Below are 16,084 nucleotides of genomic sequence, written 5' to 3' on the forward strand. Positions count from 1 at the left end.
TCTGGCTCCCCGATACTCATTCACTTTTGATTTCTAAAACTTGTTTTATGCTTGTCTTACCCATTTTACAGCCACAAAAAAGAAGATTCCTGATAATGCTTAAATTTTCCTTTATTTGTGATATGGTACAATTAGCATTTAAGAATGAAGGATGCAGCCATAAGCTGTACGGGAAATTATTTCTGATTTGAAATCTTAAAGTTTATTTCATTAGATTAATTGCAACTTAAATGTAAAGATCTGAAAATATTTAGTTGGCTCAGATGCCTATTATATTTAAATCGTTTTCCTATTGATTTAATTTAAACAGCTTGTACTGAATCTGAACTCTGAAGCCAACAGAAATGCCAATAAAGGGAAATTGTGAAGTGTGATTGTGTTTTTAGAACTAAATATTAAAATAAACATCTCAGAGAAAATTATAAAAATGGCAAAAGTGCAAAATCAACGTGTATGTATTTCACATAATTGGCAAGCCAAGATAACATAGGTCAAGACCACCTCATCATACATTTCCACTAGATCGAAGTATTCTAATGGTTAACTTACAATCGTACAACTGCATTAATCATAGCGGAAAAGAATAAAAAAGTTTTCTACATCAGCATAACTCAAATATACTGAGTTAAAGAGGTTCACTGCTTAATTAATTCAAATATGCTCAACTAGAACATATTTCTTTAAAATAAACAAAGAAATAAAATAAAATTAAGCTCCCCCTAGAAATATCAGTTTAAAAATATACAAAAGGCTGGGAAAAAAAAAGGAATACAATTAAAATACAACAAAAGGCACCTGTTCTTTTATGTTCGTTTTCTTGACTGTTTCGGTTTCAGCTCTACATCTAGTCAGTGTCCTGTCTGCCAAATCTCAATGACGAGCTAAAATAACAGCTACTGAACAGAAATCCACTGCTGTACTACAGTCCCACAGTACATGCAGTGCAGTCATGACTCCAGTAGAGCAGCTTTACTGCAACATAACATGTAAAGTAGGATTAGTGTAGCACTAATGTATAGAACACTACAGTAAAGTATAAAGAATATCACCAAGTACCCTACAGTGCTACCTAAATCCTATATCCACATCTGTATGCCTAGTAGTATAGTACAAAAAAGACACACACGCCTTTCTGCACTTTACCCGCACTGCAAAGCATCCTACACAATGTGCCAACTGTAGCTGGCACTCATTTTTATACTATAGCCAACTTTAAACACAAAAGGTAAACATCATGTAGAAATAGAAAGCAAAGATTACACAGCCCTGTTTCACGAGCATAAATGATAAGTGTAGCTTAAGTGTTGTTAGGTCTGTTACTAAAGCACACAAACTGTACTTTGAATCAAATCCTAACAAGAAAATACTGCTAGAATTAAATCACTCTTAAAAACAACGATTATAAAATAACAGAAACGGATTACATAACTGACTTTTTGATCAATTTAAAACAAACCCAGAACCGTTCTGAGACTGCATTATGCTAGGCAGGTGCGTGAGAAGAAATTGTACAGCATTACTGTGAAGGGAATTTCTAGAATAGAATAAAGGAATGCAAGAAAAAGTTTAATCTAAATCCAAAAAGTCAAAGCTTTATAAATATCTGGGGAAAGCAACCTCCCTTCCTACAGTTCCACTACTGCTATCTTCTACAACCTGTACAGAGTAACTCCTTCCTCTGTGTTAACTGCTGGATTGGTGTCAGGTGTGGAAAAATGAAGATATGAAGCGTGCTTGTAGGTCCTGACTCACCCACTTTTCTAGAGGTTGCTACAGCCTTTGGTTCTTCCTGAAACTAAATCAGTAGCTTTTTAAACCTCCTAATGTGGCGCACAACTTGATAATGGAACTAACAAATGTTTAATGTAAAAAAAGGAAGCAACTGAACATCAGTGATTTCAGAACTATCACCTGTGAGCTTTATGACTAAGAAAAGACAAATGTTGAAGATTTTAAATAGAATTATTATTGTTAATAGTTTTTATGTTTTTTTTCTTGTTTTCCTCAGTAAAAAGATGAGGTGCTTAATAACATGATTGCTAGCTAAGGTTTAGGAGGCAGGCTTCTTTAAGTCTCGTATCTGTTTGATAAGGTACGTCTTTTCATCGTTAAACTGCTCATCGTCCGTGCGGTCCTTCTGGAAGTTGCTAAGGAAATCGATGAGCTTGGTCTGATTCTTCAGCAGGATGTCTACAATGGGCTGCGTCTTGTTGGGATTAGCCACAAACACCTGAGAAGAAAATAAAAAGTCACACAGAGAATAATCTGAATACTGACTGCTTACAATGTTACACTACATTTAAAACATGCAGTGAGGTAATGCAACAACGTGACCAGAGCTCATTTATTTCCATAAGAACGTGTGGCAGGAAGCACCAATGACGAAGCCACCTGGATGGACGACACAACCAAGTTGTGTGCAGTTTAACCTTTATGCAAATGAAAAGTGATTTTGCAACTTCAAAAAAGAACAACGATAAGAGGAATAGAAGAAAGAACAACAAAGGAACTTTTTAAATTTGTTTTTCATATATTTTGGTGTAGAAAAATCAAACTTGAACAAAGAGGGTTGTTAAACTGTAAGATGTTTGCTAATCAGTTTTTGTTTTGTTGATTTTTATTATACGTTTTAGTATTTAATGGTTATAGACAATGTCGCAGAGCAATTTTTGTCTTTGATCTTTAGGTAGGCGTTTTCATTCTCAATGGAAAAGACTTGTTTATTTTAGCTACTACTTCATTACAGTTTACAAAATGCTTAATAATTAGTTGTATTAACAATATATAACATTAAAAAAAGTAAATGAACAATACAAATTCTTAAACATTCAAAGTTTCTTCCCTCCTTGAATTTTCCACAAGGATCAAAATAATGTGTGTGTCACATTTTCCATAAGAAGGCATTAAAATCTTTACCTTGAAGACGTGGAAGGCCTCAAACTGGATGTTGGGGCTTTTGTCTCTCAATAGATTCATCATAAGTTTGAGATTCTCTGGCTTGCTGATGTACCTTGTCATCACAGTGAAGTTGTGTCTGTCCAGAAGCAACTCTCCCAGCAGCTATTACACACACAGACACACACAGACACTTACTTTAGTAACAGGGCCAGTGAAGTCTGACAGCTATTAGTTTCTTATTTAAATTCCACCACACACCTTCAGTGACTGCCTCTTTGTTACATAGTTTTCAGAGTGAAGCAGTTTTTCATAGTTCTCAAAGACCTGCAAAAATGTGAAAAAGAACAAAATTGAACTACCAACACTAAATACAAAGGAAAAAACCTAAAGAAACAACACCTTAAACCTCAAACACCCAACAGTATGTAAACACCAATTTGACTGGATTCAGCATTTTCCACAGCACCTATTGTAAAAAGTTGATAAAATTGCTTTCAGAGCCAAGCAATCTCACCTGGAATTACTAAAGAGCTGAGTGTTACAGGCAACAGGAATAAATTAAATTCATTTAAAACATAATTTAATCCATTAAGATCACCTTACATAATGACAAGCATTGGTTGGAGTAAAGCATGCAATTACTGGACCTTTGAGCAGAGAAAACCATGACATTTGGCTCTGTCCATGAAAACTTTAAGGTAGATGTTATGGCAGCAAAGGGGGACAATTTTTTATTAATGCCCATGGTTTTGAAAGTAAGGTCCTAGTGCCAGATGTCTACATTTTTTGTCTATGTAATATATTGACATTTTTTTCTGATTCCTGGTATTTCTTCTAAAATCATGTTCAACTAAAATTTAAAGAAAAAAAATATATATAAAGTTCACTTACCGCATCATAGTTTAGTTCTAAAAATTCTGCCACCAGAACCTTATGTCTTGTAAGAAGATCCTGCAAAATAAAAGGAAAACAATGTAAGAAATTGTGTCATTTTAATTTCTGAATACAATATAATACACACTTTTTAATCAAGAGGGCTTTCTTGCCTTGAAGGTGGCAAATGCATCAGAGGCAATGTCAAACGTCGACATCTCCACATAGCTGAAGAAGTCGTTGAAGTGCTCAGAGTGCAGAATGATTTTGGCTAATGGTTCGTGTCTGATGCACTCACGCAGCATGATGCCACAGTTTAGCGCCACCTGAGGAGTCTCATACCTGCAGAAACGCCAAAATCATTAGTGCATTTGTGGCTACGAACAGAATAACTAACAGCAGGAGCACCGATATAGATCTGTTAAAACTATTAGGTGTTTGTAGGGTTCTAATGGAAATATAAATGTCTGCAAATTAATATCACTGTTTATGCTGAATGCAAGCCTGGTCTCACCCTTTAAGCAATATGAAGAGCACCTCCTGATGGGAGCAGAAATATTCCACCGTGGGGCTGCGAGTGCCAATCTGCCTGCGCAGGATGTTGTTAAAGATCTGACAAACGTCCTTCTTACCCTGCAACAAGTATGTATAATAACAAAACAGAATGAAACAGTTTATTTCTTTAGTGTTCACATATGGTTCTTAAATTGTATTGTTTACTGATGTTATAAATGTGCTCTAAGGTTCAAGTAAACCTAAACTTGCGTTCACAATAAGCAGTGAAATGTAGGGATGTGCATTTTGGGGTCAGAACTGATTGTAACACTATTACTGTTCTGCTGGCAGTTCTCTCAGTTAATTATTATTGCAACCTTAAAACTGTGTGTGAATCTTGTACATACACAGTGTATGTTTAAACACTGGATCTCTTTTTGCAAATAGTTTATAGACATTAACACTACAAAATACAATGTTTATGGTATATTCAAGGATAAACCAATCATAAATGGAGAAAAAATATTTTATTTTCGTGGTTTTAACAATTTGTGTTGGCATGGAATTGTGAGTTTAATGCAGTACTTCACATTTAGCCAGTATTTAATGGCTTGTTGTAATTATGTCTCGAGCACAGTGTGCTACATAGATGCCCTGTCATTAAAGTACGGACACAAAATCAGTCAGAACCACCAGCTAGCATGCTACTTAACATTTGCAGTAACTCACCTCAAAGTCAATGACCTGAAGATTCTCCACCAGTGAAATGAGCAGGCCGCTGTTGTATAACTCTTGGGCAAGCTGGGCCACCGTCTCCGTGTGTGGTTCCTTATCATTGGTGCCGTACAGGATTTCTTTCATCGCCACCAGGCATTTAGACACCTCCTCTGATGCCTAAACAAATGTACATATGGAACGGACAGGTGTAATGAACTCTAACAGATACTCTCCACAATATCTCTCCCCTCCAGAAGATTTTTTCTGTTTACAGTTTTGAGGACACAACCTCAAGCACCTAACATCCAAAAACTTGATAAGCTAAAATACATGAGCAAAAAGAATGTTGACCATAAATTTGTCCAATGTTTCCCAGTAAAACCAAACTCACTCTGACCAGGATAAAGCGGTTGACATTATTATGCTTCCACACTAGTAATAATAGTTTGGTTCTTTAACCAGTGGAGAAATAATTTTTAAAGGTTTGATGGTTCTCAGAAAAGTTTTAAGTAGACAAGTTACCTTCTCTGTCTTCTTGTCCTGCTTTACCAGGATGGAGAGGTTGTCCTTCAGAGCCTTCACAATGTCCGTGGGACTCTTGTGGGATTTACCAAACAGTGGCATGGTCAGGGCCCAGTGTCTTCTATGTTTTGTCTCTCTGTCTCACTCTCTCCCTCAACAGAACCTAGATTTAAAACATGAAGGTTTTAGACACAGACCAAGTATAATTAGATCACAGAAACACTAATAAATACATTGTGCTACTAAACGGAGAAATGTGTTATTAATAGAATTCCATGATTGCATATTTAAAATATCATGATTTTGACCAATGTGTAATTTTTTTTATAGTCCTTGTACAGGGAAATTCACTCGAAAGAGGCTGCTCAATACTGTACACCACCATCCTGATGAGAAGTCGAGTGACTGAGTAAAGGGGTACGGGGTATGCACCCGGAAGTTGCAAACGAAGGGGCATCCTGGCCTGTTCAAAGCTCCATATACTGAGGAGCACATTACATTTTGTTTCATTCAGATTGCTTTGTCCTAGCGAGAGTTATTACAGAATATTCGGGGACTCTTTCGAGTGAATCCCCCTGTACATCGGATCAATTTTCCCTTACTTGTTTTTCTAAATGTCATCAACAAGAGAAAAACCTGCTTACTAATGGATTTGGATGCTTCACACACATTTTACTTTGATATGCAATTCTGAAATGTTGTAATGTACCCCACATGGCTTGGATGTCTTGGAATTGGTATTTAAACAACTTTTGGTATTCCACCATCTGTCAAATTATAGCATTATAGCATTCAAGTAAGCATAAAATAATAAAAAAATAAAAAAATAAATACACAACACTTACTGTCATCTTGTGTGATTTGACCATGTTATTGTGGTAAATGTTATTGTGGAAATGTCATCAAATTAGTCATACGATTGCACATGTTTATGTAAGTAAGTACTTTTACCCAAGACCTAAAATTTATTTAAGAAAAACTTCATTTAGTATTTTTCAGGTCCTTTCAATCTTTACAAAAATTTAAATCTCCCCACACGCTTCTCTTAACAGACTCCTGATGAAAAGTTTAGAAAGAACCCTAAGACATGAAACCGTCTGTGTGGAAAAATCTTACTTATACCGTCCCTGACAGCAGATATGCTGACCTGCAATTGGTAATCCTCTGAGATATGAATCCCAGAGAGTAAATGTGCAAGTAATTGCTGCCCACAGCAATTCTGGCCTTTCCAAGATTTCCTTATGCCTGCCAAATGCAAGACTCTTTGATCATGTGATCCCTGCCAGACCATCCTTAATACCCTCAAAATCGACTCAATAATTGAGGGAGGAACAGATTTACTACTTTGTCGTTGTTATTAAAACACATCTCACATGCACACATCTTCAAAGACAAGAGGGCTGCCAAACTTTACCAACATAATCTGGTAATCCCATTTATTCCAGGTATTATTAGTGTTTACACTATAGTGATGGGTATGACAGCATAATGAAGTGAGTCAGGTCTGATTAAACAACTTGTGTACTGCTTGCTTAAAGACAGACTAGTAAAGATTAGCTGACCTAAATCCAAAAACCTAGGTTTAGAAGTTAATTCAAGAAATGTTGGTAGAGTATGTGAAATACTTGTACTAAAATGAAAACAGGGTAAACATTAAAGCTGAAGAATTCTCTGGGCTTATGCTAACCTGAAAGAGACTGCAGAAATACAAAAATGAAGACAATGCAGTTTATTGCTTATTGTTCTCTCTAGGAGGAACTGTTGTTCCTTTAGGGTTGTCCTGCAACTCTATTCAAGTTACTGACATTTCTCTCTTACGTTGCTCAACCAGAACACAATCTATTTTTATATAACCTCAAAGTCAACAGACATTGTCTGTATAAATCTGAAGTGAACCTCTCACTGTAATTGCCCGTAATTCATGATTTACAACAACTATACGCCAGGCCCTGACAAATGCCATTTTGTCTGTGGGCAAAATGTCTACAGACACACTGTTGGAGCCACAATGAAATGAAGCAACTTTATACTTATGGCAATGGTTGTAAAATGGAATGTCCAACAAGCTCAGGGTCAGGTGTCCACATACCTTTGGCCATATCGTGTATATTTTAATGTAATAAGGAGCCAGAAATTATCATTTCCCTCTGGTGTTGGTTTGAGTTGGCTTCATACATTTGTGTTATGATAAAAGATAAAACTGATATTAAATTAACACTCAACATTAGATATGTTTCTCACACACACACACACACACACACACACACACACACACACACACACACACACACACACACACACACACACACACACACACACACACACACACACACTCCCCCTTTGTCAAACAAATGCTGAGAAAACACCTTCAATGAGGCAAATCTGAAGGAATAAAAATAGAAAAAGTTACGAATAAAAGGATTCATGAGTGGGCAGATTAAACTTGCTTATCTGGACTGTCATTCACAAACAATTCAAGGCAGATTCAAATTCCTAAACACACAGAGATGAATTTCAGCTACATGAATCTGATCATAAGAAATTACAGTGCAAAAAGAGATTGCTATTAGTCAGCGGACAACCTTTCCTCTTATGACTGTCAGACGAGGATCTATTCAGTGTTATTTCAAACCTTTTAATTGATATATATTTCTTCACTAGATCACAAATAATTTAACTTTGGGTCTTTAAAGATAACCATTACTTATTTTTAGTTATTATTTTCTCCAGTAATTAGTCTCTACTCAATGATGTCACTGTAAACCCAGTTCTTGCATTTGTTGCAGTTCTTCTGTACTGTTTCCTTAGCAGCTTTTAGCACAACATCCTTCATCTGCTGCCACAGTCTGTCTGGTGTGAGTGGTTCCTCACGTCTCTCTGTTGGCGACCTCCACTCAACTTTTTTTAAGGTCCAACAACAGTGGCCTCCCGATTTGTTTCCTTTTATATCTGATTTTTATTGACAACAACACAAGATTGTGATCAGAGTCACAATCTGCACTGAGGCATGTGCGTGCATTATTAACTAACTGTTTCCACTGCTGACTGATCAGGATGTAGTCAATCTGAGCTCTGGTCTCTTGATTTGTACTCCTCCAAGAGTATCTGGTGAAGCCAACTTCCCTAATATTAAGGTACTACAGACTATTACTTTTGTTGTTGATAATAGCTGAGATACTAGATACTTTCTATTATTTGATTACTCTTTTTAGTTTCTCCGGTGACACAAAAAATCTATTGGCCTCGCAACATTGTTTGTCAATATACAATATGAATGCCAAACTAGCTCTGATTGTAAGATTATTGCTCAAAAAACTGTTATTTAGGAATGCATGATTGTAATCAGCCAATCTGTGTTTTTAATTTTTTTCTTTACATTTATTTATGAATATCTTTAATAGTACTTACTATTTCTCCTAGTCCTGGGTTGGGTATTATTGTATAAAATCTCTGCTATAGTCAGCACTTTGCATTTGGATCTTATTTTGTACTGTAACCCTTGCATCCCTGGTCATCAGAGGAAAGCAGTTCTGCTATGAGTCAAGTCTATTTGTTACAGATATTTAACTAAAGTCTCATGTCTACATCAAACCTTTTTCACTTTTGTTCTAACCATTCTACATTAAAATTTTGGTCTAATTTACTTATAGGTTTCCTACCCATGGAGAACTACATGCATTGCTAGCTAATCCGTTGCCTGCTATACCTCCTAAGTCAACTTAACTATGTTGTATCGCTGCATTGCATACATAGCTGCATTGCAAGTGCTTGTTAAAATTTTTGTCTTGTGCAGATGTCTTGTTAAACTGCACTGGATGACCAGCTGTATGGAACAACCAGAAACAACACTGAATTGATAAACAGAGGGTAATTTCTTATCTCAGGTCACTTTAGTGACATTTACTTGTGGCTGCACACGTCAAATGTAGAAACACAACACTAGCAAAAAGCAACAGTTGTCAAAAGTTAAAGCCCAGTCACAGGAATGGACAGGTGAACTAGTTGGTACATCACCCAAATACACAAAAACAAGCACAGAACTGAATGAGCAAACCTGGAATTTGTAATAGGGCCTGCTGTTCAGAAACCTTGTTAGTACTAAAGGCCAGGGTATTACACTATAACTTAGTGTGAGAAGCAGAAAACCTGAACCTCTTGAGCAATCTAGAGAGCCAAGTTAAACAGATCTCGACACTTTTAAAGACTTGTATGAAAACATTACACGTTTATGTACTGTTTGTTACAATTACTATATGGTTTCGATTATTTTGTCCACCCCATTTGTAATTTCCAAACATTTCGACGCATTTAATTACCATTAGAAACAATAAATGCCTGTACAATCTAACATATCTCACTTGCTTAGCCATAAAGACATTTACACTGGATTGTGTACTTGAATGGGTAACAGGAATACGGTCACAAACAAAGCAGAAAACCTGCAATTGTTACCAATACGCTTTTAATCGGGCAGCTAACTAGCACGTTGGCTAACAACAGTAGAAAAACACACTAAATTTAACAACCTGTATTTGATCAGAACCAAGGTAACAAGCTTTCCATGTATAAAAGCATTAGCCGTGTTTATTATTATTACACCAGACGTTAGACATGTAGCTAAAGTGTACAGAGAGAAGTAAACAAACGAAAATGCACGGCGATTGCAACAGAACTAGAAACGTATAACGTTAACGCAGCGTTCGCTTGACACACAGTGGGCCGCATACTTGTGTACTAAACAGTATAGCCGCACATACGCTTGCGTACTAGTTTTGCATACTACTTAGTACGGTAGTATGCGGCTTGGAACGTAGCCATTGACGGGACAGGCACAGACACAGATCCAGCAGAGCCGTGTCCTAAACCACACACTCCGCACTTGATAGTGTGTATATAACTCAACGTCCGAACGTGGTGTCGAAATGGTTTTTTAACAAGACATTTTCTAAATACTGTGTAATCAATAGTGTGTAAAACAGTATTAGGATAGTATGACACCACCGGCTTGGAGCAGTTGTGTCGTTACTTTTTTGACACTCTATCGAGTGCGGTAGTATGCGGTTTGGGACGAGGCCAGTCACTCCGCCTTTTCAATGCAGGCTTCATTTCACTCAGTGAGTTTCACAAAAAACAACAACTAGAATTGCTTGTAAAACGTAAGATATGTTAAAATTTAACATTATTACGCAGTCGAAAACAGTCCTGGATTCATAGCGTCAGTCTGGCTAACATCCACACGGTTTGAGTTTCTAACAATGTCAAGGGCGACGCTAATTTCAAACACCAACCGTCAACGATATTACTTACAACAATTCCAGCTTCTAAACTAATGCAAGAGTCGAACACTCACCAAATGATGGTTTTGTTTCGGTTGTTGTCGGTCGGTTCTCGTCACTTGCTGCTGCTGCTGCTGTTTCTCGCTCCTATGTTAGCAAGCTTGTCTTTTTCTGGTCACGCCAGCAGTGTGTGTATTGCTGAGCTAAACGTCAGCGGAAAGTGCGTATGAGCGAAATAAAACCGAACACGGACCGTTTTTAAGAAGCCAGCACACAATTTCTCAAATTAATTTGAGCCACATACATGGTGAGTTAAGCTTCAAGCGTCAATGGGTCCACTCAACATAACACTAATGATCTAGAGTCGGTTCACGCAAATCATTTGTCCAGGTTCAGCGTTATGAGTTATGCCCGAGTACTGATCTCAGATCAGATTTGGCCTCGACTGTGGGGCGGGCGATACCAAACGAGATTGAGTCATGGTAGTGGCAATTCAGAGTCGACTCAGTGGCGTCCGAATCGATTCTACACTCTTCTGAAATCGTTTCTGTTTAATAATGTTATAGCTGTTTAGGTCTGCATGTTTCGCTTTACACATTAAATAATTTAATTTAAATCAAATCAAATCAAGGTTTATTTGTCACATATTTAGTCATACAAAGTACCACTGGCAGTGAAATGCTTTAGTGACTGCTCAGCCACATTAGTTACAAAAACGTACAAATAGTCAAAATATATATTATACAAAAAATTATAGAAATGTTTTTAAAATGTAAAAATGTAGAAAATTAGAAAAATTAAAAATATAATTAAAAAAATAGAAGTAATTAAAGTGAACAAGTGTGTAAAAGTGACAAGTAGTGCACAAACTGCAACATAATGTGAGATGTGATTACTATACACAAATATGTTTGTTTGTTTGTTTATTAGGATTTTAACATCATGTTTTACACTTTGGTCACATTCATGACAGGAACGGTAGTTACTCATTACACAAGTATCTTCAGTTCACAAGTTTATATCAAACACAGTCTTGGACAATTTAGTATCTCCAATCCACCTCACTTGCATGTCTTTGGACTGTGGGAGGAAACCCACGCAGACACGGGGAGAACATGCAAACTCCACACAGAAAGGACCCGGACCGCCCCACCTGGGGTTCGAACCCAGGACCTTCTTGCTGTGAGGTGACAGTGCTACCCACTTAGCCACCGTGCCATTATATATATGTGGTCTCAATGTGGTCATTATTTCTTGTTTCTTCTAGAACTGCATTTCGTTGCCTTGTACTTGTACATGTGTAATGACAATAAAGTTGAATCGAATCTAATCTAATCTAATATATATACAGTGTATCACAAAAGTGAGTACACCCCTCACATTTCTGCAGATATTTAAGTATATCTTTTCATGGGACAACACTGACAAAATGACACTTTCACACAATGAAAAGTAGTCTGTGTGCAGCTTATATAACAGTGTAAATTTATTCTTCTCTCAAAATAACTCGATATACAGCCATTAATGTCTAAACCACCGGCAACAAAAGTGAGTACACCCCTAAGAGACTACACCCCTAAATGTCCAAATTGAGCACTGCTTGTCATTTTCCCTCCACAATGTCATGTGATTTGTTAGTGTTACTAGGTCTCAGGTGTGCATAGGGAGCAGGTGTGTTCAATTTAGTAGTACAGCTCTCACACTCTCTCATACTGGTCACTGAAAGTTCCAACATGGCACCTCATGGCAAAGAACTCTCTGAGGATCTTAAAAGATGAATTGTTGCGCTACATGAAGATGGCCAAGGCTACAAGAAGATTGCCAACACCCTGAAACTGAGCTGCAGCATAGTGGCCAAGATCATCCAGCGTTTTAAAAGAGCAGGGTCCACTCAGAACAGACCTCGCATTGGTCGTCCAAAGAAGCTGAGTGCACGTGCTCAGCGTCACATCCAACTGCTGTCTTTGAAAGATAGGCGCAGGAGTGCTGTCAGCATTGCTGCAGAGATTGAAAAGGTGGGGGGTCAGCCTGTCAGTGCTCAGACCATACGCCGCACACTACATCAAATTGGTCTGCATGGCTGTCACCCCAGAAAGAAGCCTCTTCTGAAGTCTCTACACAAGAAAGCCCGCAAACAGTTTGCTGAAGACATGTCAACAAAGGACATGGATTACTGGAACCATGTCCTATGGTCTGATGAGACCAAGATTAATTTGTTTGGTTCAGATGGTCTCAAGCATGTGTGGCGGCAATCAGGTGAGGAGTACAAAGATAAGTGTGTCATGCCTACAGTCAAGCATGGTGGTGGGAATGCCATGGTCTGGGGCTGCATGAGTGCAGCAGGTGTTGGGGAGTTACATTTCATTGAGGGACACATGAACTCCAATATGTACTGTGAAATACTGAAGCAGAGCATGATCCCCTCCCTCCGGAAACTGGGTCGCAGGGCAGTGTTCCAGCATGATAATGACCCCAAACACACCTCTAAGACGACCACTGCTTTATTGAAGAGGCTGAGGGTAAAGGTGATGGACTGGCCAAGCATGTCTCCAGACCTAAACCCAATAGAACATCTTTGGGGCATCCTCAAGCGGAAGGTGGAGGAGCGCAAAGTCTCCAATATCCGCCAGCTCCGTGATGTCGTCATGGAGGAGTGGAAAAGCATTCCAGTGGCAACCTGTGAAGCTCTGGTAAACTCCATGCCCAGGAGAGTTAAGGCAGTTCTGGGAAATAATGGTGGCCACACAAAATATTGACACTTCAGGAACTTTCACTAAGGGGTGTACTCACTTTTGTTGCCGGTGGTTTAGACATTAATGGCTGTATATTGAGTTATTTTGAGGGAAGAATAAATTTACACTGTTATATAAGCTGCACACAGACTACTTTTCATTGTGTCAAAGTGTCATTTTGTCAGTGTTGTCCCATGAAAAGATATACTTCAATATCTGCAGAAATGTGAGGGGTGTACTCACTTTTGTGATACACTGTATATATAAACTGTATACACGCATATACTTAAAAACACATACATATGTCTATATAAGTAAATGCGTGTAGATTGGACATTTAAAGTTTAAACTGTCGATTCTAGATACATTTAAGATAACTACACAATAATTCATTTTTACTAACCGCAGCTTACAGACAATGGTTTTGAATCTCCAAAGGTTTCAGGACCTAGTATTGCCAATGACATTTACAACTTGTTTATTAGTAATACTAGTAAATTACTGGATTTGTACATCCAAGTAGACTACACTTTGAAAAACATTCACTTTTACATGTTGATTTCAGTTCAGTTTTTCTGTTTATAAAATGTTTTACCTTGGTGAAGGTTGCTGTGGAGCCAAAACCTATCCAGGTAACACTGGAAGAAAATACACACACTTACTCATTCACACCCTCACATTTAGGAACAATGTTAAGTATCCAGCCAACCTACAAGAATGTTTTTCAGTGAAAGGTGCCTGACTTTCTCCTGAAGTTCAACAAACTCTTTAATAATTTTGGCCGGGGGCTTTTGTCTAAACCACACAAAGAGTTTTCACTAAAAGGTGTACCTGGTCCTGGTAAATTACCATGCAAGGATTGCTACCCATACTAATAGGGACCTTGCATCATACTAAACATTCAGTGTCTGTCAGCTGACACTTTTGGCTTACTCAGAATTCAAATCTGTCTCTGTAATAGTTTCAGTTGGGCTTGTTGCTCCAGAAATTATGGTGCAAATGCTTCTAAATGAGAGAAAAACCTTTCAAGTGAAAAGTATTCTCCTTGCTGTTAGAAGTAGGGGAGCCAGGTCAACAGGTTAAACATGCCCTCGTTCACCTCCACCAGACCACTCGTTCCTGTTAGCCTACCAAGACTGGTTTCTGTTATATGATAGGGAGACTCGTATCTCTAAAGAACAACTAAGGTGAAGTATATCAAAGTCATGTTTCTAACAATTGTAGGTGTGTATTATGTTTATGTGTGAAATATTTATCAAATATGTTTAAATAAATTTATTTGCATGAATAAAGTATATAATTAATGGTTTTATGTTAGACAGAGTGGCTGTGTTCAAGCTATGTTATTAAATGAATGGAACTCAAACCTTTTTAGAAATTTAAATTAAAAAATGTCTTTAAATTTATTGTTGGATTTCTAAACAACTGCACAACTTAATGTACACACATCAAATATGATTTGTAATTTGGAAAGTTCATGGATCATACTCCTTTTTTGTCTGTTATCATCGGCTTCACTCAAGATTGAACAAAGAAGTACTAATGAAAAAAGTTACAGAAAATATTTAAATCCAAAATACCACCAAAAACAAATGTATTTTAGGACATGTAAATGTAAACTTTTAACTGTATATAGAGTGGAACATTATTGATGATAAAACTAGAATTGGTGGGGTTTATGCAAAAATACATTTAGCTTTTAGTTTCACAATGCACTTTCCAAATATTCCTAAAACCTCTATTTTACAAAATATTCTAATGAATTCGGAATCTATTGATTGATTATTGGAGTCAATTTAACTGATTCAAGTAATCCGGAATCATTTTGTGAGCCGACTCTAAAAACTCGACAGACCGGAAGTGTGTCGCAATCTATTGTTCGTACTGCAAATGACACCACAATCCTTATTCCCTAAAAAGTGTACAATTAGTACTCTGCGTATTTAGCTTAAATTGCTTGGGCACTGTGTAACAGAACGGTTTATAGAATAACTATTGCATTTTATTAAAAAAGCGCTGTTTACTATCCACTGTGTGTTGGATAGTATTTAAAAAACGATGAAACTCCTTAACTAATGCACTGTGTAGTGAGAAGATGTGGATTTGAACGAGTCCCTGGGTAAGGGTGTGGCCTGCAGATTACCCGTATGTAGATGTGATCCGAGTAGCATACTTCACGGCGGATGCAGTTCCCATAGGTGGCGTATGAGGCGACATACTGCTTAGTATAGTAGCATCCAGTCTGGGACAATGACTCATAGGTGTGACTAAGAACCCCTGAAATATCATGTCACGTTTATAATGTTCCATGTGGTGCAGTGGCATTTATATTCACCATGTCTGTACATGAATTAATAATAAAACATTGTCATGATGAATCATTTATACATTTATAATTAAGCGTGTCTATTGTTTTCTATATTCTGTTACTGACACCAAAAATCAAAGGGAGGAAACCTGATTAGTCCAATACTGAGAATCTAAAGACTCTCTCCACCCTATAAGACTTAAATCCCAAAAGCAATTGTGTTAACTCATAAATAAACCACTAATCAGATGTGTATTATATCA

At 37.3% G+C, this 16,084-nt stretch overlaps 1 protein-coding gene across 1 annotated transcript; it reads right to left on the reverse strand.

The window, feature by feature from the left end:
* Positions 1 to 93: 93 nt before the first annotated feature.
* On the reverse strand, positions 94 to 11,189 carry cab39l (calcium binding protein 39-like). Its single transcript, XM_063009354.1, has 9 exons — positions 10,856 to 11,189; positions 5,506 to 5,668; positions 4,996 to 5,160; positions 4,286 to 4,404; positions 3,945 to 4,113; positions 3,790 to 3,849; positions 3,157 to 3,222; positions 2,917 to 3,060; positions 94 to 2,230 (listed from the first exon to the last, which is right to left on the reverse strand). Exons 2-9 carry the CDS (start codon positions 5,605 to 5,607, stop codon positions 2,051 to 2,053), a joined length of 1,005 nt encoding a protein of 334 aa, XP_062865424.1. The 5' UTR covers positions 5,608 to 5,668; positions 10,856 to 11,189; the 3' UTR covers positions 94 to 2,050.
* Between the last annotated feature and the right edge of the window lie 4,895 nt (positions 11,190 to 16,084).

This window comes from Trichomycterus rosablanca, chromosome 15 (assembly GCF_030014385.1).
Source record: "Trichomycterus rosablanca isolate fTriRos1 chromosome 15, fTriRos1.hap1, whole genome shotgun sequence".
In the NCBI taxonomy this organism is placed as follows: domain Eukaryota; kingdom Metazoa; phylum Chordata; class Actinopteri; order Siluriformes; family Trichomycteridae; genus Trichomycterus; species Trichomycterus rosablanca.